The sequence below is a fragment of the Habropoda laboriosa genome, unplaced genomic scaffold (genome assembly GCF_001263275.1).
Source record: "Habropoda laboriosa isolate 0110345459 unplaced genomic scaffold, ASM126327v1 scaffold126, whole genome shotgun sequence".
NCBI classification, from domain to species: Eukaryota; Metazoa; Arthropoda; class Insecta; order Hymenoptera; family Apidae; genus Habropoda; species Habropoda laboriosa.
In genome coordinates this window covers 2441289-2463061 of record NW_017100288.1, presented here as the reverse complement: position 1 = coordinate 2463061, position 21773 = coordinate 2441289, and the positions used below count along the sequence as shown (strand labels likewise).

General features: G+C 36.2%; 2 protein-coding genes across 4 annotated transcripts in view; one reads left to right on the top strand and one right to left on the bottom strand.

Annotated features, from left to right (window-relative positions):
- Positions 1-2022: 2022 nt before the first annotated feature.
- The window catches only part of LOC108573781 (phytanoyl-CoA dioxygenase, peroxisomal-like), a 112759-nt gene continuing 93008 nt past the window's right edge, over positions 2023-21773 (bottom strand). Inside the window, exons 2-7 of one of the 3 annotated variants that reach the window (XM_017936260.1) lie at positions 8206-8368; positions 7501-7737; positions 6651-6858; positions 6420-6581; positions 6190-6344; positions 2023-2096 (exon numbers count right to left, since the gene is read on the bottom strand). In XM_017936260.1, the coding sequence (XP_017791749.1) occupies positions 6204-6344; positions 6420-6581; positions 6651-6858; positions 7501-7737; positions 8206-8348 (891 nt within the window). In that variant the 5' untranslated portion in view covers positions 8349-8368 and the 3' untranslated portion in view covers positions 2023-2096; positions 6190-6203. Of the gene's footprint in view, positions 2097-3353; positions 3442-5859; positions 5914-6189; positions 6345-6419; positions 6582-6650; positions 6859-7500; positions 7738-8205; positions 8369-21773 lie in introns of those variants that run through there. The other 2 variants (XM_017936258.1, XM_017936259.1) reach the window with 2 other exon arrangements.
- On the top strand, positions 4550-6186 carry LOC108573780 (UPF0454 protein C12orf49 homolog). Its single transcript, XM_017936257.1, has 5 exons — positions 4550-4575; positions 4825-5018; positions 5135-5380; positions 5456-5671; positions 5750-6186. Exons 2-5 carry the CDS (start codon positions 4911-4913, stop codon positions 6170-6172), a joined length of 993 nt encoding a protein of 330 aa, XP_017791746.1. The 5' UTR covers positions 4550-4575; positions 4825-4910; the 3' UTR covers positions 6173-6186.

The following is a 21773-nucleotide window of genomic DNA, read 5'->3' as shown; positions in this document are numbered from 1 at the left end:
GACCAAGTACCTTTTCTCGGAAAAACTTTCGCCTTGGAACCCCCTGCATTTCATAAGCTATATACACGTGAAACTTGAGCATAGTTTCCGTCGGATTCTGTGGCTTTGAACTGAACAACCTAAACATTGAAACCTACTAAATCCAGTGTTTATTATTACTTGAAGATTACCATTTGTTTATTATTACTTAAAGATTACCATAGAAGCTTAGTATGAGTCGTCTACCGTGCATGTAATAAATTTCGATAGTAGAATTCCAGATGATATCTCCATCAATATACCAGGAATCGATTCGAAAAGTAAATAATGCGAACGGATCGTTAAAAGATCGTTTAGCCGTACTGGACTCGAGGCAGATCATGTTACGTTTACATCAACATAACGAAACATAACACTCTTCGCGCTAGGCCTTGAGACGAAATTTCTACACTGAAAATAAAGTCTGTAGAAAATATATATAATAATCAAATTGTTAGACAATGGCAATCATCATCCGTGTTTCGAAATTTCCGGATAAAAATTTGCAAAAACAAAAAAAAAAAAGAAACGTTAGACGACAACGCTTATCTTTTACTAAGTAAATGTATAATTTATTGTTGTAAAACATAAAATAAGATAAAGAAATTTTGAATAAGGAAAAATGACGAAGAACGTGCATGTTTTATTAAAGCATCGCTTGCCATGATGCAAGATATCGAATTATATAAATCTCAGCTCGATGAATTGATAACTTCGAAGGAAACAGGAAACGATAGAATTAATTGCAACTTAAGATACCAGAGAGCAAATTTTACAATTATTTATAAAATCCAATGGCATAACAAAAAGAAGTAAAGTCGTTATTAAAAATGCGTATAACGTGAATATTCTTTTTCGTTCATAGGATTTGATACAGGTTCAATTACAACATAGTTAATGTTTATATTAACTTAAAATACTTGCTTTGTAGAAGGGATAAATATCCCTCCGTTTGTACAAGGTAAAAATTTTAATCGTTTCCATGTAATAGTTACAACATCAATTAAGGATCTTTATAAACACATCATTTACATAACACAATTAATGCAAACACTACTAAATAAGTTATTTTACGAGCACTTGACCGATACAGTTCAAAAACATTCGGCTAGCAATTTTATGATATAACTACCTACCTTTGTTACAACTTTGTATTCTTTCGCAAATGACGCGCATTACTCGGTCACGCGAACATCAATATTTAATTTTTAATGTTTACATAATTTCCTTGATAAGAAAAGTATGTGTATATATTAGGTGTACAAATTAATTCGTGGCCGTTGCGATTAATCAGCTGTAACTTTACTTTGAATTGAATCTTTTTTCCCGCGTGTTAGAATTCTGAAGTTGCTTCTATTAACAAAACAAAACACTATCGGACTAATGACATAACCTAAGAAACAGCGGAGAAAACTACACTGCATCCTTTTTGCATTTTAACTTAAAAAAAATGCTCTTGAAGCGAAAGGTCTTTGGGATGGGAAATTCTGCCTTATGCGGCTTATTCCCCAGACTTAGCTTCATTTTTTTTAATAATTCTTCGAGAAAATCTTTAATTTCCTACCAAGCTAACAATTTACTAAAAAATATCTACGAAATTTCGAAATTCCTCTTTGTTTAACGCGTAAACACAGGCCTAACGTAGATTTCTTAAATCCTAAAACTGTTCTAGAGTCGTTTCGGTGATTTCTCAATTAAAAAAAATACCTTGTATAAAGCGTGTCTGCAACTCCTACAAAAGCCTAACGTTTCCAGCGGGACCTTTCTCTGAATCCATGGCAACGAGTGTTTCAAGCAGTCACTCGGGTTACTTAAGCTGCAATCAAGACGTGTCAGCTTTATCCTGATCTTGATTTTCATACCGCAATACTTATTATTCGATATATCACATTCGGCAGACGTCACCGACATCTCTCCTCAACGAATATATACCTGCTATTTCACGGCTTCCATTACAGACTGACTGCTTTCATAGGCCTTGAGAACCCTTACGTTTGGTGGGGATGCGTGCCCTTGCGGGTGACGGACCACTTGAATTCTGCCCGCTAATTGGTCGTATTTTTGTCGTGTAGCAGCGTCTAAACCAAGATTGGAGCAAACGGTCATTCGCGCTCTTCCTTTCATACCTTATCGCTTACCTACACGGTCCACCAAGTTACGGCTGTATTCTTATCACGTGGTCGGATCCGATTATGCTTAACCAAACTATTCTTTGCGTGAATCTAATATAACGTTGCAAATTTGCTTTACTACAAGTGTCCTTCTTTAACACTAACCGTACCGACACTTTATGTATACCGTATCCGGTCAAATGACCGGTTACGAAATAATCATATTTCTTCCTAAAGGAATACAGGTGATTGTCAATTTAATATAGGGAATAATGCAGAAAATAGCCTTTAGATAATAATAAAAAAAAAAGATAAAGATAGTGCATGATTTTAAATCGAAATTTTAAAAACGGTTAGTGTTAAGAGAGTTTCCCGCGCACCTGGCCAAGATAACCGAATAATAATATTAATAGTGACTCTTCCTGCAAGATAGTAACATTGAGCGGATAAAGGTCTTAGGAGGATAAATATTTTTCGAACGTATCTTTGAAACGAATGAACATCATTTTTTTTTATCAAGGAAAGGGTGGTAAGGCGCTCCCGACCACCAACGAATTTCTTGTCAAATAGTAGTACATGCATATACAAGAATCGCGCAAAGCGCATTCGACGGTCAGTCTATCTCGAGTTTTTCGTAAATGCTTGCAATGTAAAAATTTAGAAATTTGTTAAGTACTTTATACATTGTTCAGATTTTAAATGAAACGTGCCACGTGAGACCGTAAAGAACAGTTGTACTTCTGGCGTACACATTGGTCAAGTGACTTTATATTCACAATAGAATTACGAGGCAACTGGCGGAACAAACCCCTCGGGGTTGTAAAGAGCCTCGAGTTTTACAACGGCAGAACCCATCGAAACAAGAAACCTTTCGTACGCTCACGTTTTACAGGAACCTGGGAAAGCTCACTGTAAAAAAAAAAAAAAAAAACGAGACGATATTCGATATCCATGTTCTTCAATATTCTCTATTCAATATTCTTCAATATATTCGTATTTACATTAATTGCAGAATTTTAATTGGTGATTAAATGGTAATGAAGTAAAATTGAAATTCATTAATTTCGAACTTTGAAATTGCAAATTTCAACATTGTAAAATGATAAATCATATTTAAACATATTTTTATTACTCGTTTCATGAAACATTAATTATCCCTGATATTTAATTTCTAATTACATGGTTTATGTGTATAGTGATGGTTCATTACGATAAACTTAGTAAATAGAACAGACTAGTGGTAATGAGGGTAAAATAAAACTTGCGACATAATTCCAGGGTGGACTTGGTGAACTAGTCAGTAAAATCTGATCTGGAAAAAAGATGACGTTATTTAATACATCGAATTAAATAATTATCAAGTTGAAGTTAGGTTAGGTAGGTTAGGTTGATAGTTTCTTCTTTACATAACTAATTGTACTAAATCAGATATTTGTATTGAAGGGGACCTATTAATAAAATTAGATCAGATTATAAAGATAATTATTTTGTAGACATTTATTTAATCTAATCGAGCACGTCAATTCATGTGTTCGATTATGCTTAAATATGCAATGAAATGTTTTTTCAAACTTATCCAATTTCGAACCTTACGTGCCTTTGAATGTTCGAAATTGTAGTCCTACCTGCCAAACTAGATAGCAAGAACTTTAATTATAATAAATACAGTGCGTAAAATCACGTTTATTAAAAATGACTAATTTCAATTGTTTCAAACATTACGAATTGTTTTTCCGAATTGATTTGAAATTTGTGGTGAATGCAAAAGTGATTTCAAAATAAAATCGAATTTTACGATCGCAATCAATAGTAGTATCAAACTTTTATGGTTTTCACTTTTCGTCTTTAGAGTTAGAAAAAATTTTACTCTCAGATGAAAATGCTTTGACCCAAATAATGTTAATCAAATGGAAAAGGGGAACGATAAGGCTATAATACATTTTATTTTATGCTTTTTACAAGATATAAAAATATTGCCATTAGAATAAATAGCTTCATAAGTTGTGAATAAAATGCGTTATATAAATACATATGTATGTACATATATACAGATTATATAAGGTATTTAAAAAAATAATAATCAATATTTTTAAAATAAAAAATTTACAACAGTATATATTTATATACACAACATTTCTTTGAGTAACGTAAGATTATTTTGTAATATAGTAAATATTAAATTGATATTAGTATAATTGCATAATATCGTATGTCGATATTGCATTGTTAATTCAACAAACAGTGACATCTAACACAACGCACCGTGAACTTTACTGTTTTCAACCATGTTGAGCAAGTCAATGCACTTGGATCATTGTTAGCACGTTTAGTGACAAGAATCTAAAAAATTTTAATTTAACGAAATATCGGTCTGTCCTGTTAAATGTACAATTGACCGATAAGAAGTTCATGTTGTAGCAATTAAGTTAGTCGCGCGCGAAGATTGGTAAGCGCCTTACAAACGTTTGCAATGCGATTTTAAGGAAAACAACATAACCTCTCTCTCTCTCTCTCTCTTTCTCTTTCTTTCCGTCTGTCTTTTTAACACGAATTCTCTTTTCACATCACTTTATGTCATATCGAGAATAATTTCTTCTGTTTATTTCGATGCATTTTGTGCGATTAGCAAACACTTCTAATCGTCTACAGAATTTTGATAAACAAACAGTTTAACTAAACAACTTTGTGCTATCAGTCGTGTTGCGATCATGTGCTGGGATAGAAAACAAGGAATTTAATGTCGATTGAAAGTACCAGGGTAGATCGTAAAAGGTGGAAAGGATGCCGAGTTGTGGCGGTCTGTTCAGAATCATTAGACGGCGCCTCGTACTTGGGCTGATCTTCGCTTTATCGCTTACCTACTGCGCCTTTTCACTCTTTCGAAACGAGGTAATTCATTGATAAAAATAATGTCGAAACATTTTATATAAATAAATGGAACCTTACACAATCAAGCACATAAGTTTTATCTTGAAATGTAGAACAAAATATTATTTGATCCCTAGAGGAAGACGTTAGCTTTGGATAATGATCTTGACGATATGGATCCTATGATGATTAATGACAATAATGATGACTTGATTTCTGATGATGATGCATTATCGGAACAATTAAGAGCATCTGGTAAACCACCACTGTGGCAGATGGCAATTGTTAATCAAGGAGCAAACGACAATGCATTAAACATGGAAGCAATGTCAAATTTAAATGATACAGATACTGCGGGTCATCCTTGTCGTAATTCTGTCCAGGTACATACAATTCTGGAATAATGGACATAGTACTTGATATAAATTGACATTACTTATTTCTTGTTGTTCTGGTAGGGCAAAGTTTTAATAGTAGATGAGCGTGGCATTGTATGCTCTAGACAAGATATTTTGCCAAATGGCTGTTGCAATATGGAAGAAAAAGATTCCATAAGAAATGAAGATACAGCGACTATAATCAAGAGAGAGAGGTATAGTTGTAAAACATGTAATGCCCAAGGGTGCTGTGCTATCTATGAATATTGTGTTTCCTGCTGTCTAAATCCTGGCAAGGTGGTTTTTCGTTTTTTTTTTCTTTTTTTTAAATCTTAAAGAATAACAAAGGTACTAATATGGTATTGTTATTAACAGCAAATAAAGGGAAGAAAGGATGTGCTGTTAGGTTTGCTTAAAGACAACAACAAAGCACACAAGGACCAAGACGTGGTGAAGAAACGTATCCGCAATCTAGACCGCTTTCAAGTTTGCCTGGCTGCGTGTCGTACTTCCAGCGCAAGCGTCCGCCATGAGAATACCTACAAAGATCCACATTCGAAGCATTGTTACACACTTCAGCCACCGTATTCACATCAAAGACATCGCCGTGATGTTGATTCGTTCAATAATAATGGCGACAACTCTGTTGTCGTTGCATCTTTTTCTGTCATGCCGTTACTTACCTCCCTCTCTTCCTTCTGTCTAACATTACACGCACACAACAATTCGCTCTCACTATCATGCAACTATCACACACCAGTGTCATTCGATTATTACTCTCACGTACAACCACCTTGAAATACAAATAAATTTACCCCACAGCGTTTTTTCATAGAGACGATTGAAGTCCGCGTACTAGGCTACTTTTAATACGCCATACGTCCTGATAGCTTATATCGATACCAGGATATCGTTTACGCACGTACTCCAGGATTTCGTCCTCGATGCGATTTTGAACAGATTTGCTTACCTGATTGAGTTATTTTTTATGATTATTTCAAAGAAATAGAATCACTTGATTTTTACTCCATAATTTATCACTTACATCCACGTATTGACATTCTGTCGCCGAATAATGGCAAGAAATCGATCGTCTTGTTCTTCTTGTTTTGTTTACGCCTGATCCATGAATTAACAAGGGATGAAAGAACACTGTATCACCTGGTTCCATCTCGAGATATATCCAGTCTATCTTCTCAGGCAAATCCTATGAAGAGAAGAAAAAGAGAAGTTCGGTCTCGTGATTCGAATCGATAAATTGCGTTCAAATTCGTACCAGGATGCCGTGATAGAATTTGTTGACGGAACCTGGCTCAGATCCCGGGGGATAGTCGTGTTTATGTAAACGATTTAGTGCATGTGTGCCAGGAGACACATAAAGACATCCATTATCACGAGTACACGATTCCATGGCTGTCCATGCTGCCACTATCAAGTTGGCTGGCCGGAAGGGGAAGTAATATAAATCCTGATGAGGAGGATGTCTGGAAATATTTATTCCTAAACTGTTTACAATTTTCAGTAGACGATCAACTAACTACCTTTCTTTTCTTCTTCTTAAGAAAATCAGTATTTTCTCCAAAGAATTAGAAAAATTTTAGAAAGTTTCCTAGCTTTTGTTTAATTTTTAAATATTCGAACGAGATGATCTTCAATTGAAATTATTACACGATAAGAAATTTAAGTATCTGAATGATATTACACTATCAGAAATGTTCGCTCAAAGATAGTTCTATTAGGCTACTTCAGATCAAAGAGTGCTTTGGCACTGGAACAAATGGCACCGGTTAACAGAAAAAGTCTTATCCATCTTCGTGACAATATTTCGCCACAAATCGCACATTTGATGATGCAAAAAACTTGAATGGTCTCGTTCGTAAGCTTTTACTATACCATACTATCTCAATTTCTATCTTTCGAAATCTCCCTTAAAAAAAAAAAAAAAGAAACAAATATCTCACGAGTTACGATAACAGGAGAGGATGCACCTGTAAAAATTCGCAAGCTCTGTAGTAATATAAGGATCTTTCACGAGGAAGATTCTTAAAACAAAAAGTGTCTAAGAAAAAAAAAAACGAGCGTTCTTTCGTAATCGAGGAAAAGTAAGGAACCGAATCGATATGTACTTGGAAGTACCGAATCCAATGTCGGGTGGTTTCGCGATAAGCATACTGTTCACAGCCATGATGTTCGGCCCGGTGAAACCCTCGACGATATCGAGGATACTTTTATGCTCGATGTATTCACGGAAAACTTCGTCACGGTTTATATCCTGCAATTTGTTGACCGACTTTCTGTCCTTCACGTCGTACATCACTGTTATTCCTTCGCGTGGAGCCTTGCCAGCCACGATGTCGTCGAACCTGAAAAGGTAATTGCGTATGAATGGTCTAGGAACGAGAAGAGAAAGATCGATGCGTAAATTGCGCAACGACGACTTGTTCTGCTTCAAGTCACATTAACAAAAATTACCAACATCGGCCGCCACGTCGCGGACAATGATTCGTTTCCACGGTGAAGTGATTAATTATTCAAATTTCAGGTTTGCACATCACACGGTTGAATTATTAATCGAACGATACGTACCGATTGCAAGCTGACAAATTTGTCGAAATTTCACGACAGGGCATCGATATTTTTCGGGAACTTTCGAACGCGTATATACATATACATTACTCATACGGCGTTCTGTTTAAAATTTCAGCTATTTTCGGTACCGTTCGCGCACGGTTTATCTCGCGAGAAATTTATCGCCAGTTCTTTCTTGCCTTGCTAAATTCATTTTCGATACTGTTCGGTTGTTTTCTCATTTTTGTCGAAATCGACGTTACCTCTGATGACACTTGTCGAGAAGCTCTTGCGGCAGCAAACGCGGAAGCAGCAGGTATCCATTTTTCTCGTAAAACAGACGTTGACTTAAGGTCAACATGTTATTGTTTTTCGTGAAACGCAGCATCGGCCCACTTGGTGTCATTTTTCCAGAGACCTCTCGTACTGTAACAATATTAAAAGGAGCATCGATAAATAAATGCAGCTGTGAAATGTTTCACGAGTCGAAATCGATGGTGTGTAAAAATTTTCATTATCGTTACCTTTTTAGTTTGCTTAAAACAAAAATCGAACAAGCATTTCAGTAATTAAAGTATAATTAAATACGTGGTAAAAAGTCTACGAAAATACGCAGTCTAAATATTACCAAAAATTTTCACTATTTTTCATTTTGTCTGAAATAAAGATCGAACAATTATTTCATTAATTAAAGAAATAATGAAATCCACTGTGAAAAGTGTATGGAAACACTCTGGAGACAAATGATTTCCGTCATTCCGCCTATATTTTACCTTCGAGCGTAGAATATTTCCCAAGTTTCAACGTCCACGCTACAAACACGTTTGCCTGCGGTTTAAAGTTATCATTTTGCGGTTACCGCATCCTAGATCGGATCAGAGAACTACTTTTCTAGGCTTGTGAACTATTTCCATCTTATATAGTGTTCGAATTTCGTTCAGTGTTATTTAACAGTGATCCGACGAACGAACGAAAGATTTCCGACTATTTCGAGTTAATCGAAGTGTCCGTGGAGCCACGGAGAGCCCCAGTGAAAATACCCTCACGGGATGTAAATCGACATGGTAAAGACATCTTCGTAGTTAAAACAGCTGACAACGATATTGGCTTTCTCGTAAAAATGTCATTTGCCCGGGTTTCTTTTTTTTTTTTTTTAATACAGTCTTCACTTTGTAATACGGTATCAGCGGAGAACGATATTAGCGCGGATCTTTTATTTATCGTTTCTGGGTCCAATTCACAGCGGTACGTGAAAAGTCTATGGACTCTCGTTCTCTGATTGGTCCGTCGGTCGGGCATACTTTGAAATGTTTACTGACGTTCCTATTGAATTGGCCTGTAATAACGACAAGAAATGTTACGTTTTAGCACAGAGGACTGTATTTTTAGATTCTTATTACAGTGGCAGGAAATAAATTTTTAAGTGTATTTTCATCGAGGAAGTACACAATGAATAAAGTATTTTTTATATTTTTTCGTTTTTAATGGAAAATGTCCGGACTTTCTTTTCTTTCTTTTTTTCATTAATTTTTACAAGTTTGTACGTAGATTTTATTTGATGTTTATGTTGTGAGTCGAGTGGTGACAGAGTTTTTTTTTTTGAAGGTTTCAAGACTCTTCCAACCAGGAAATAAATCATATATAGAGAGAATAAAAGAAGTACACGGTGGTAATCGATGAAAGATCGGTGAATGACCTAATACATGCACGTGTACGATAGTGGTGATACATTTAACGTTGCTTTTACGTCGATTCTATCTCTCATGCTACATTTCTGTAGAATTGTAGCGCAATTTCATCTACACGTACATAAAAATACCTTCATATTGATCGATCAGGTCAATTGTATCGGCCTTTCACGTAAGCCAATTGATCAATCCAATTTTTTTCATTTTTTGTTTAAAATAATTAGGAAATTCCATTAATCAAGTATCAGAAACAAAAGGAAAATGTAAATACCCAAGGTTTCAAATAATTTCATTAAACAATGTTTTCTCAATTCCGTCAAATATCTTCTCGTAGATCGACCAATTGATTAACTCGATTATTCCATTTAAAATGATTAGGAAGTTTCATTAATAAAATAGAAGTAGAAATATCTCAAATAACGATTTTTCAATTGCTTCAAATATCTTCTCATAGATGGACCAATTGATTAATCCAGTTTGTTTCACTTTTCACTTAAAATAATTAAGAAATTCCATTAACCAAGGATAAGTAACAAAGAAAATAGAAATATCTCCTTAAACAACGATTTCTCAATTGTGCCAAATACTTTTTCACAGATCGATCCAATTGATTAATTCAATTATTCCATTTAAAATAATTAGGAAACTCCATTAACCAAATATTAAAAAACAAAATAAAAATAGAAATATCCAACCTTTAAAATATTTCATTACACAACGATTTCTAAATTGCCTCAAATACCTTCTCACAGATCGATCCAATTGATTAATTCAATTATTCCATTTAAAATAATTAGGAAACTCCATTAACCAAATATTAAAAAACAAAATAAAAATAGAAATATCCAACCTTTAAAATATTTCATTACACAACGATTTCTAAATTGCCTCAAATACCTTCTCACAGATCGATCCAATTGATTAATTCAATTATTCCATTTAAAATAATTAGGAAATTTCATTAATCAAATATTAGGAACAAGAAGAAATAGAAATATCTAAAATAACGATTTCTGAATTGCCTCAAATGTATTTTTATAAATCGACCAATTCATTAGTCCAATTATTCCATTTTAAGTAATTAGGAAACTCCACTAACCAAATATTAAAAAACAAAATAGAAATAGAAATATCCAGCCTTTAAAATATTTCATTACACAACGATTTCTAAATTGCCTCAAATACCTTCTCACAGATCGATCCAATTGATTAATTCAATTATTCCATTTAAAATAATTAGGAAATTTCATTAATCAAATATTAGGAACAAGAAGAAATAGAAATATCTAAAATAACGATTTCTGAATTGCCTCAAATGTATTTTTATAAATCGACCAATTCATTAGTCCAATTATTCCATTTTAAGTAATTAGGAAACTCCACTAACCAAATATTAAAAAACAAAATAGAAATAGAAATATCCAGCCTTTAAAATATTTCATTACACAACGATTTCTAAATTGCCTCAAATACCTTCTCACAGATCGATCCAATTAATCCAATTTGTCTCACTTTTCGTTTAGAATAATTAAGAAATTTCATTAACCAAATATAAATCCAAAAAAAAAACACAAAAAAATAGAAATATCTCATTAAACAACGATTTCTCAATTACTTCAAATAATACAGAATTTATCAGAAACGGCAAATCGTACAAGATTATATCACCAACCCATTATCGAACCACCGAGTTCCACTTCCATTTGTCCCGAACGTCGTTCTTTTCATGAATTTCCAAAACAGAGAGAGAAAGAGAGAGAGAGAAGGGGTGACACACAAGAAGTCAGTATAATCCATTCAGCTCGGAGATTGCAATTCGAAAATATGCTGTCGACGAGAGGTCTGCATTGCAAATGCAGATACTGGAACACGGAACGAAGCTGGGACCTACTGGGAACTACGAAGACGTAGAAAATCGAATTGCGCGGATATCTGATGCACGAGCCAGGCTCATTTCCATAACTTCCCCGGCGGGGGAACCATAATGTTGCGAAAACAATTAGTTAATGGGACGTGGGCAAAGTTTACGCCGCGATCGAGTTACGGTTTAATAGAGTCAGAGCATTTTAAATTTCTATTGCCTCGTGGCTAGATATCGGCCTATTGTGCTTCGAAACTATTGTTCGAATTACTCGGCCCGGTAACGCATGTAATCGTCCACTATCAAACGTTGCAATTCAATTTGTTGAATGGATTGATGGATAACTAGATCGATCTTCACCGAAGATACACCTCCTTTCTTCTCTGCTCAAACGATACTACTAACGATTCACGTTTTCATTCACTGAAAATTAATGCTTCACGTGCGTGCACGTTTTTGTAGAGATAGTAAGAGTGTTTTTCTTCTTATCAGAGCTGGGCCAAGTATTATTTTAAATAGTAAATAGTAAATTTTCACCTTTTTGTGAGCAGCATTCAAACGAAAATCGATCTTAATTCAGTAGCCGTTCTTAAGAATAATAATTTATCGTTCAAAAATTTAAAAAAATATATAATTCGGTCGCGAAAGGGTTAAATCGTCGGCTTAGTTTATTTTAACTCTATCATGACCAGTGGAACGCACATGCCCCACTTGAGTATTCAAACAAAAATTGATCTTTACTCGTTCTTAAAAGTAACAATTTATCACTGAAAAATTCTGAAAAAATTCGGCCGCTGTTCTAGACTTTATAAAAATCTAACCAAATTCTAGGATGCTTGTTAAAGTCTCTACTGTATTATGCAATTGTTCGTTAAGCGAAATGTTTCCAACTTTTTTCCATGAAAATAAGAATTTATTCCGAAGAAATGCGGATCTGAAATGTCACTTGTGAACGAAATAAAAATAACGCAACACTGGTACACGGAACGGTGTTAAAAAGGAATGAAAGTAAATCAGTTCAAATTTACTCCGACGACCAAATGTTTTGTCGTCCGGGAAAGTCCTTGCACTTCAGATGTACTCGAAGTACCCGAGCTGCATTGAATTTTCCGAGGCCCTCTTAGACGACACTTAACATTTGGTCTGCAGAAATTTCTGTCGATGTCGACCTCATCAATTCGGCGTTTCCGTTTTCAACGGCCTCTCCTTTTTATATTATGAATTTAATATTTAAGAAATGAGTATTTTATTTTGCATCTACAACTGTATTCTGCTTTTTAGATTGTCGCTCGTGGGGAGTAAGGTTTTAAAACGTGGCCCCAGCTTGCGTCTAATGTGCCTTATGGTAAATACGGCCCTGCTTATGCATACACACAGTTGTTCGATCTTGAATTCTTTAGTAGTACTCGAAGATAGATTTTGTACTTTTTGCCGTACACATTTGTAGCTGTCTTTTTTTTTTTACAGTTTTATGAGAAATGATCATTTCTTGGATTCCCCAGGTGATCGATAGATTGTGCAATTTAATTTTCAGCTCAAAATTGGGTACGTTAAATATAATTATACCCGTTGGTCTCCATACCGGTCAAAAGTTTGGAATCACCGAGCATTGCAATTTGCACAAAAATTTCCAGAAAAAAGTCAGCGACCTTGAGAATGTTTTATCATTCGAATCAATCGATATGAGATAAATTGATAAATGTGGAATTGAGATAAACTTCAAATCTATAAAAAATTAGTGATTCTTAGTACTTAGTGAAAATTGAAAAATGAATATTTAATGAGATGTATTAGGTGTAAAGATAAATTCTTCCCGACTGGATTCGCATAATTGATTCGAAGCCACCGAGTTTCTATCGCGACGGTATTCGCAAACTACCAGAAAAATGGCAAAAGGTCATCAGCAATAATGGAAATTATTTCGATGATTGATCTGTTTTCATTCTTCTTAAACGAAACTTTAATCGTACCCAAAAGTCGGAAAGAATTCATTTACATATATCCATTTTCAGAGCTGCTTTGTGGCGGACTTTGATGCCATTTTTCTAGCCTATATAAAATTTTCCGAGCAAATGGCATTCGTTTCAATTGTTAGGAGGTAGAGTACTGTAACTTCCAACTGTTATTTTTTTAATACTAATTGATCATCTGGGAAACCTCTCCTATGAGTGCAGAAATGCAGGAAACACGTTTTGTAGAGTTATGTCAATTATATACACGCTGAAAATTTCATCGAAATCGGTAAGTCTCGAAACAGTGTGATTTTCACAAGTTTTAACTGTTTCTAGCTCACAACAACATTAACCGATTTCGATGAAATTTTAAGCATGTATATATAACTGACGTACATCTACAAAACGTATTTTTTCTAATTTTCATTACAGGCCCAGATAAGAAAGTCGTAAAAAGTGACTTTTACACAAATCGCAATTTTTCTCCAATTTTTTTCTAATCCTTCTAACTTCTCAACAAAACTCAAGTCGTTTGGTCCAACTTCGCAGAACTTACACTGTTCTAAAATCACTCTCGAATGTGTCAACACCCAAAAACCAACTCCACAATTTTCACGATAAACGTACACAGGAACACCATAGAAAACACAATAGAAAAATAGCTTCTCTCTCCATCGAGGAGTCGATCGATCCTCGATCTCGGCTGGAGATCGAACGATCGAGGGGTAGTTTCTCGCGAGCCGTGGTGGCGCGTAGACGCGCGTTGCGCGCGTCGCCGTAGGCGTCGCGACGCTTCTCGCGCCGACGTGGTTCTCGTCGGCTACTGTCTCTTTCTCTCTCTCTCTCTCTCCGTCTCTCTCAGCCCTCCTCGTCTGTGTTTCCCCGGCGCTCGTTGTGTCCAGCACGTGGCATCAAAGGGAAGATATACGGCGGGGTGGTCGTCTGTTCCCGGCCAAACGGCGACGACCCTCGCTCTTCGCCGCTCGTTCTCGCGCGCGATTTCGAGAATCCGCTCGGACCGCGACACGCTCTCTCTACCTGTCAGCTCGCCTTTTTTTTCCGCGTCGCATAACCGACCCGCCGGCCCGCTGAGGGGTGAAAGAGGAATTATTCAACGGCCGCGCGACCAACTTCCGTCGCCACGCGTCCCGCAGTAGCGTGAATTCGTCATGTCGCGGTGAACAAGGGAAGATTACACGCGTCTTTTGGTGCATCCGCGACAGTATGCCCGAGAAGACCGTTCGATGTTCCAGTGGTTAATAGTAACAATCGACGGCGTTATGGCACCGTCTTTGGGTGAGTTCTTCAGTCAGTTTGACATTTTTAGAAGAAATTCTTCTTTCGTCTCTTTACACTCCCGGGTTTTTTTTCGCGTATGTTGGTGGTTGTAGGTGTTGGGACACGCTTAAGGGAAGTAGGTACATTGCTTCGAAATGTACGAGGTATTCGCGGTGATAGGTTTTTTTAGGAAGTGATAGATTTGTGAGGAAAATGAAGAGGTCAAAGTTTCGCTATTTCTTACGCACAATTTATTTTTTTTTAATTCGTACCTATCGTATTATTAGTTTTTATTAGCAGATTTGTGAGAAAAATTGAAGAGGACAAAGTTTCACTATTTCTTATGCAAAACAACAAATTTTTTCATATTCAACGAATGTTCTTAAATTGATAGCTGACACGCTATTAGTTTTTATTACCAGATGTGAGAAAAACAGAAGAGGACAAAGTTTCACTATTTCTTATGCACAACAAACAATTTTATTTCGTTGTGGACGAATTTTTTTAAATTGGTAGCTATCGTACTATTAGTTTTTTATTGGTAGATCTGTGAGAAAAATGGAAGAGGACAAAATTTCGTTATTTGTTACGCACAACACGATGGCCTGAATAGATTTTTCAAATTTCCTGTTTTTTTGACGAATTTTTCAAAGAAATTTGAAAGAAAGAAAACGGCTGTCGAGTCAATGACACGCCGTTAGTACCCTATTTTTATGACAGTACCTTAAATGGAAGTAGATATTCACAAGTTTCACTATTGTGCCAGATTCCAGACTGAATAATTTTTTCACACTATACGATCTTTCAAATTAGCCACGATTTTCCACGAATTTTATTCCATTGCCATCCACAATTTTAATAAATAAAAGTGTCTGTCGAAAGTTCAACGACCCACAAGAAACTGATTTTCTCTAGCGCAGCTTAATCAATGACACACCGTCGCAACCTTACATTTAGAAAATAGATACCTATAAAAATTTCATCGTTGTACCACTGGATTCCAGACTGAACATCATTTTTCCACGATCTCGATCATTTCACGATTGTCCAACTTTGCTTCGTAAAGTCAGTGAGTTTGCTTCGTTCAATAAGTGTCTCGATATTCGCAAACAGAAGTGTATATCCGCGTGTATTTCGATTCGACGAAACTTCTCCAATTCTTCGTTTCTTCGCGCAGCAAATAAGTCTCTCCTATGAATTATGCATGCTTCCTAGGAAAAACAGATGTTCCGAACGGGTTTCTCCGTGTCGCTAGTTCTGTAACAGCGTTAAATTCGTTTCAAAACTATTCCACGTTCTTTTTTTCAAATCTCTTTCACGTGTGCGAAACGATCGAAGAGATCGATGCGCCGTCGTTCTCGCGGGAACAATATAAGCGTCGGAAGAAACACGGTTTCACCCAGAATTCGTACGATTCTTCTTCTTTTATTCTTTATTTTCGACCACGCCGCGTTGTGACGAAACAGTTCCACGCGCCTCGATAAACGCGAATCTTACTTCACCGCTCGCTACAATGAAGACATAATGTTGTTTCTGACACGCAGAGTGTGGTTAAAAATATTTTTCGTCTCTTCGGAGAAGGGGAGAATTTTCTTTTCTATCATTACGTCTATAGAGTTTTCGTGTTTTCGTTTCGTTCCGACAAATCGACCTAAATAGCGTGTAACATCGGAAGGAGTGGTTTTCCATTACGGAGTAATTAACGGATTAATTAGTAACGCGATGCCTATTATTAACAACGAAGCTTTATCGAGCCTGATTGCAGCAGCTTTCTTCCTTTCTCCCGTTTGTTGTTCCAGTTCAAAGTGAATCTTCGTAATGAGGATTCTATTAGCGGAATTTAGAATGTTGTCGCACGTAACAACGTAGATTTTCTGTCCTTCTTGGTCATCGAGGAGGAAACAAACGGGCAATTTCATCTCTGTACCCCCCGTCTTCTGTCTCTCCTTTCCTCTTCAATCTTTCTTCTCACACTTTTTTATTCGTCTCTCCGCGTTTCTCTACGGTTGTCCTTGTGTCTTCTCTCTTGGCCTTTGTTATCATGTCAACGTTGCGCACGACGACATCGAATCTCGTTTCTCTCCACTTTCTTATTTGCTATATGCGTTTCTTGTCGCTCTTTCTTCAGCTACGTTTGATATTTTCATTGTTATTATTCATATCAGTTCTTTCATCATTATTACTTCTACGTTGCGACGAGAATTCGATCGTTCCTTTTGCAAATTTATCTCTCCTCGTGTATTCCCTTTCATTGTTATCGCGACAGCGTTACCTATACAATTTTCCATCCCCTTTTGTACTTTCACGTTCATTTATATTCCGATGAATTACCTCTTTTTATCACTTCACCTGTAAATGGAATAAACGAGTCATTCTATACTTTCGTCAAGTGCCTCCCGTTTCTCTGCTTCTTGGATTTTCATTCTACTTTTCTTACATATTCAACTCTCCGCTCGTTGTTACTGTCACAATGTTAATTCTAGGAAGGCCTCGTAATCGTTTTGTATTTACGCAACACTTTACCATTAGTTATCGTTGTTATCGGTATTAATACATCTTTATCGACTGGTCATCTTATTAATAACATCTTCGTTTTTCATTTAATTATGTGTATATTGTTTGTTGTCTAAAAACTCTGTTTCGTTTATTCTTAGTTATTTAAAATTAATTTAGTTTTTTACTTAGTTAACAACTTAGCAAGTATAGTGTTTACTTAGTTATTTAAAATTAATGTATTAACGTTAAATAGAATGGAATATTTGACCGATTGCTGATATGTTACCAAATGAGTTAATATTATTTCTATTTTGATCTTCTTTTTTTTTTCGAATAATATTATTTCCAGAAGTAACACCATTTTTCCTACTTCTCTTATGTCAGTTTCACACTATCACAAGTTATACTCGTTTCCTTCTGCACTTTACACTCTCACAAATAACGCGTCTAATCTTCTCCAAAGACGTGCGTTCAAATAAATAAACTGTCCACCTCTGCTTAGCGAGAAGACTCCGATTTGTATAATCGGAGGAATCGATGTTGCAAGATCGTAAAATCAAAAACAGAAGTCTGAGAGAGATAAAAAGTTCGAGTGTCAATTTAGGATCGAATTGTTTTTCTGCCTTTCATTGCAGTGTATTTAACAAATTAAGGCTTTAAAATGTTAAGGTTTTAAGAAATTCAGCATTGAAAAAAGGCAAAGAAATTACTTTACAAAAGTAAAGCCTTAATTCTTAGCAAGTGTATGTAGGTTCATTTTTATTAATGCGGCAATTATTATTGAACAGAGGCCTAATACCGTACAGTTTTGATAAAAGATTGCAAGCAAAAATTTTAAATATTCTTTCACAATCTCAACCCTTTCATTACCAATTTTCAGCACTCGAAAATACCCCTGCAAGCAGGGTTCTTTTTTATTAACTTTAAGATACTTGATATTTTATTTTTTATTTTATGGATCATATTTTATTTAACGAAATTTTTTATTCACCGAATAATACATATTTTTATACAGTTCACACTCTCAGTACAGTAGGACCCCGTACAACGCGATCGAAACATTGCTACTGCCCCCTTACAACGCGATTTAAAAAAAAAGAAGAAACACACAAATTCTGAAACTGAAGAAAATTCAACCAACGAAGAAAAACTATACCAGCCCCCAAAAAGCGATGTCAGTGGAACTTAATTTCTATCTCCCGCAATAGAGGTCATCTTGCCAAATTTAACCTACTGAAAACGATAGACTCATATATGCGTTCACAAAACCCTATAAACTCACATTTTCAAGCAATAAAAATACTTAGAGTGATCAAAAACTGAAGTAGCGACCTAATTACGTATCACACAAACAATCAGTTCTTCCTCAAACTGCTCACATACGCAAAGGGTTAATCCTGCCGCCTCGCTATATCTCTTCCACCAACTACACGTCGCTCTGAAAATCGTCTTCGACGGGCCAGTTTGTTGATCGCCGGCGATATCGGCTCGTTCGCTCTTTCTCAGCAGATTGTCGAGAAAATCCCCGTTGGCGGATCGATTCGTTTCGACGAGTGTTTCCGCGCTCGCGGCGATGGAAATGAGTTTACGGAGGCAGGCAGACAAAATCGATGTACACCGCGTTAATAATACACACAAGCAAGGTCTACAACCTTCCGCGAACCAGCGTCGATGTAAAGACGCTCGCCTCTTCTTCCTTCGCACCCCTATTTTTCCCTCCTTTCTTCTTCTTCTTCCCTTTGCTCGCGCGGTACGTGTCATCGGTGAGCACCGGGAGGCGGTGGTGTATCGGGAAGCAAAGGAAAAGCCACGAAAGCGCGTCTGTTTTACATTGCAATTCCTCACGGTCCAGCGACCGTGCCTCTGGCGATCTATCTCTCCTCGGATTAGAAATGCAGATCTGCCCGTGATCGTTCCGCGGAAGAACAGGCAAGTTCGCTTCAATCGACGCGCCTCGGAGTCGGTGGAAAATTGAGAGTTTCGGCGAGAACTTTGCGATTAAGTCAAAGGGGTCACGTTGGGATGTTTAATTTCCAGGGAAGCTAGATCTTTTGCGTTTTAATCGCGAGTCCGGGTATAACTTGTTTGCTCGACGAAGAATTAGAGGGAATTATTGGAAAATTAGTCGAATGTTTAATGCAACATTTTCAAATGGGATTTGTAAATTTGCAAGCAGATGCAGGAGTAGTGAAATATTTGACGAATCCAGTGTTGTTTTGCGAATTTCATTGTTTCAATTTTTAATCCTATTGCATAGTTTTGGTAATAGAAATTTCATCGACGCAGGCAACGCGATGTTGAACTGAGTTTAGGTGCTTCCACACTTTTTCGAATTTCTCATTTTACCACTTTTCCGGTGTCGCGTATTTCTTTTAAATACGACGAATAGAAACAGGCATTTGAAATTTCATACATATGTTAGCTATTGCAACATGAGTTACGCGGTTTAATACTATTTAGAATTTCTTATTTCACTATCTTCTCGGTGTCGTTTAGTTTTTAAGCATTAGGACGAGTAAAGAGATATCGAAATTTCATACCTATGTTAAAAATTGCAATGTGAATTATGTAGTTCAGCTGGAACACTTTATAACAGTAAATCTCATACGGAAGGACATCTTTTATTTTACCATTTTTCTGGTATTGTTTATGTTTTAATTATTAGGACAAGTAAAAGGAGGCATTTGAAATTTCATAGATATACAGGGTGTCTCAGCTGATCTTTACATCTTGATTTTCTCGCTGTTATTACTCAAAGCGAAACTTTTCCACTCGTGAAAGAATTAACAACACCAGAATATGCCCCCTTCGACACTGTTTAAATTTCATCTGAAACATTTTCCGTGAATTATAGTTTAGCTGGGTCACTTCACAATAGTAACACCCTCTTTATTAACTATTACTATTACTACGTTCGCCATGGTCCACGAAACTGAAGCAAGTCGTGTATTAAAAATGTTTCTCTGATTGTATTGAAAAAGAAACAATGTTAGATGGAGAAGGTGAACGGTTCAAAGAGGACTACATTTTCAGGACCATATTTTTACCATTTTTCCAACTGGAAACGTGTACTTCTTTCTTCGCATAGATCAAATTATTCTACGTAAAAAAGTGTTAAGGTAAAGTGCTCGAAAAATGATCAATTCTTGAGATATTTCTATTAAAGGAGCTCAAGAACGACGATTCACCTGATCCAATTTAATTTTTCTTTTCACTCATAATTATCGATACTTACTTACCCTCTGTCTACATTATTTTTGCACAAATGGGCTCGCACCCATAAACAAACAAATAAATAAAATTATAGTTAATCAACTTTCCTCACACTGGATACACGTTCCAGAGATTTAATCCTGTCGTTCGAAAAATACACCTCGTGACACGACAAAACGAGAGAAAATCTTACGATTCTAATCTCTCCATTCCGTTCTCCCAATTTCTTCACTTCACAACGATAACGATCCTCAGATCAATGGGCGGCCGCTTTGTATTTCGTTCTCGAGTCTCGCCTACGACTACTTGACGCGAATTTCTTTTTTTATCCGGCCTATACTATTCACCGTCACGTATGCCGCGAATACCTACACAGTGTCCCGATGTTAAACGATCGGAGAGCAACGTGTTCGTATTTGACCGTGGGTAGGTAACGAGCAAGAACGAAAAGTCGAAGGGGAGGAGAATACGGAGAGAAAATCCGAGGAATGTGGATTGTACTTGGCTCGTTTACGAAGATTGGATGCAGTTACGTATGAAGAACTGGAGTACCTCGCCGGTTCAGTTTATTGAGTATTGTCGACGGTGAATTTACGTCAAACCAGCAATTTATCCATAGTGAATCTAGTGACCACTATCACTCACACTCCTCTTCGTTACCTCGGTTATTTTTATCAGGAGGGTGTCTGAAAAGTGTGATTCCTTGGTTTACGAGCGGATTCTCGGATCGTGTTTTGCGTTACAAGACATTTTTCGAGGAAATTTGAACCAATCTGTCTAATAAATAATTTCACTTATGGTTGCTTTTTGAAAATTTTGAAACTGACAGATTTGGGGAAATTTGGGATAAGATTTTTCCGGAGGAAATGTTACAAATGTGACTAATAAATAACTTCTTATGTGGTTGTCTATTCTTATTTTGAAATTGATAGATTTGGGAAATTTGAGCGAAGATTTTTCCAGAGGAAATGTTGAAAATGTGACCAATAAACAACTTCCTTTATGGTCATTTGTTTTAAATTTTGAAATCAACAGATCTGGGCAAATTCGAGATTCTTTTCTCTCTGGATAAATTGTTATTTTCAAGCTTACAATTTGACGCAAGTGAAAATAGTTTATCGAAGGGTTGTAACGAACTATTGAACACGAAAGAAAGATCGTCGTTTTAACGTGTAACATACTCTGAAAGAAAACACGTGTATCGAACAAGAGGTAGAACCTGATTGTATTCGCTGGAATTGAACATTCGTAGGGTGCCAAATTCAATCTTCCAGCGTTATTCGGCTCGTATTGATAACAGGGAATGGTATACTGAAGCGTGAGATAAAAGCTGCTGTAAGTCA

What these genes read in the sequence shown, in the direction of transcription:
- LOC108573780 (XM_017936257.1), top strand. Translation starts at nt 4,911, where the DNA reads ATGCCGAGTTGTGGCGGTCTGTTCAGAATCATTAGACGGCGCCTCGTA. An exon ending in TTTCACTCTTTCGAAACGAG is followed by an intron (nt 5,019 to 5,134) that starts GTAATTCATTGA and finishes TTTGATCCCTAG; the next exon opens with AGGAAGACGTTAGCTTTGGA. An exon ending in GCTGTCTAAATCCTGGCAAG is followed by an intron (nt 5,672 to 5,749) that starts GTGGTTTTTCGT and finishes TGTTATTAACAG; the next exon opens with CAAATAAAGGGAAGAAAGGA.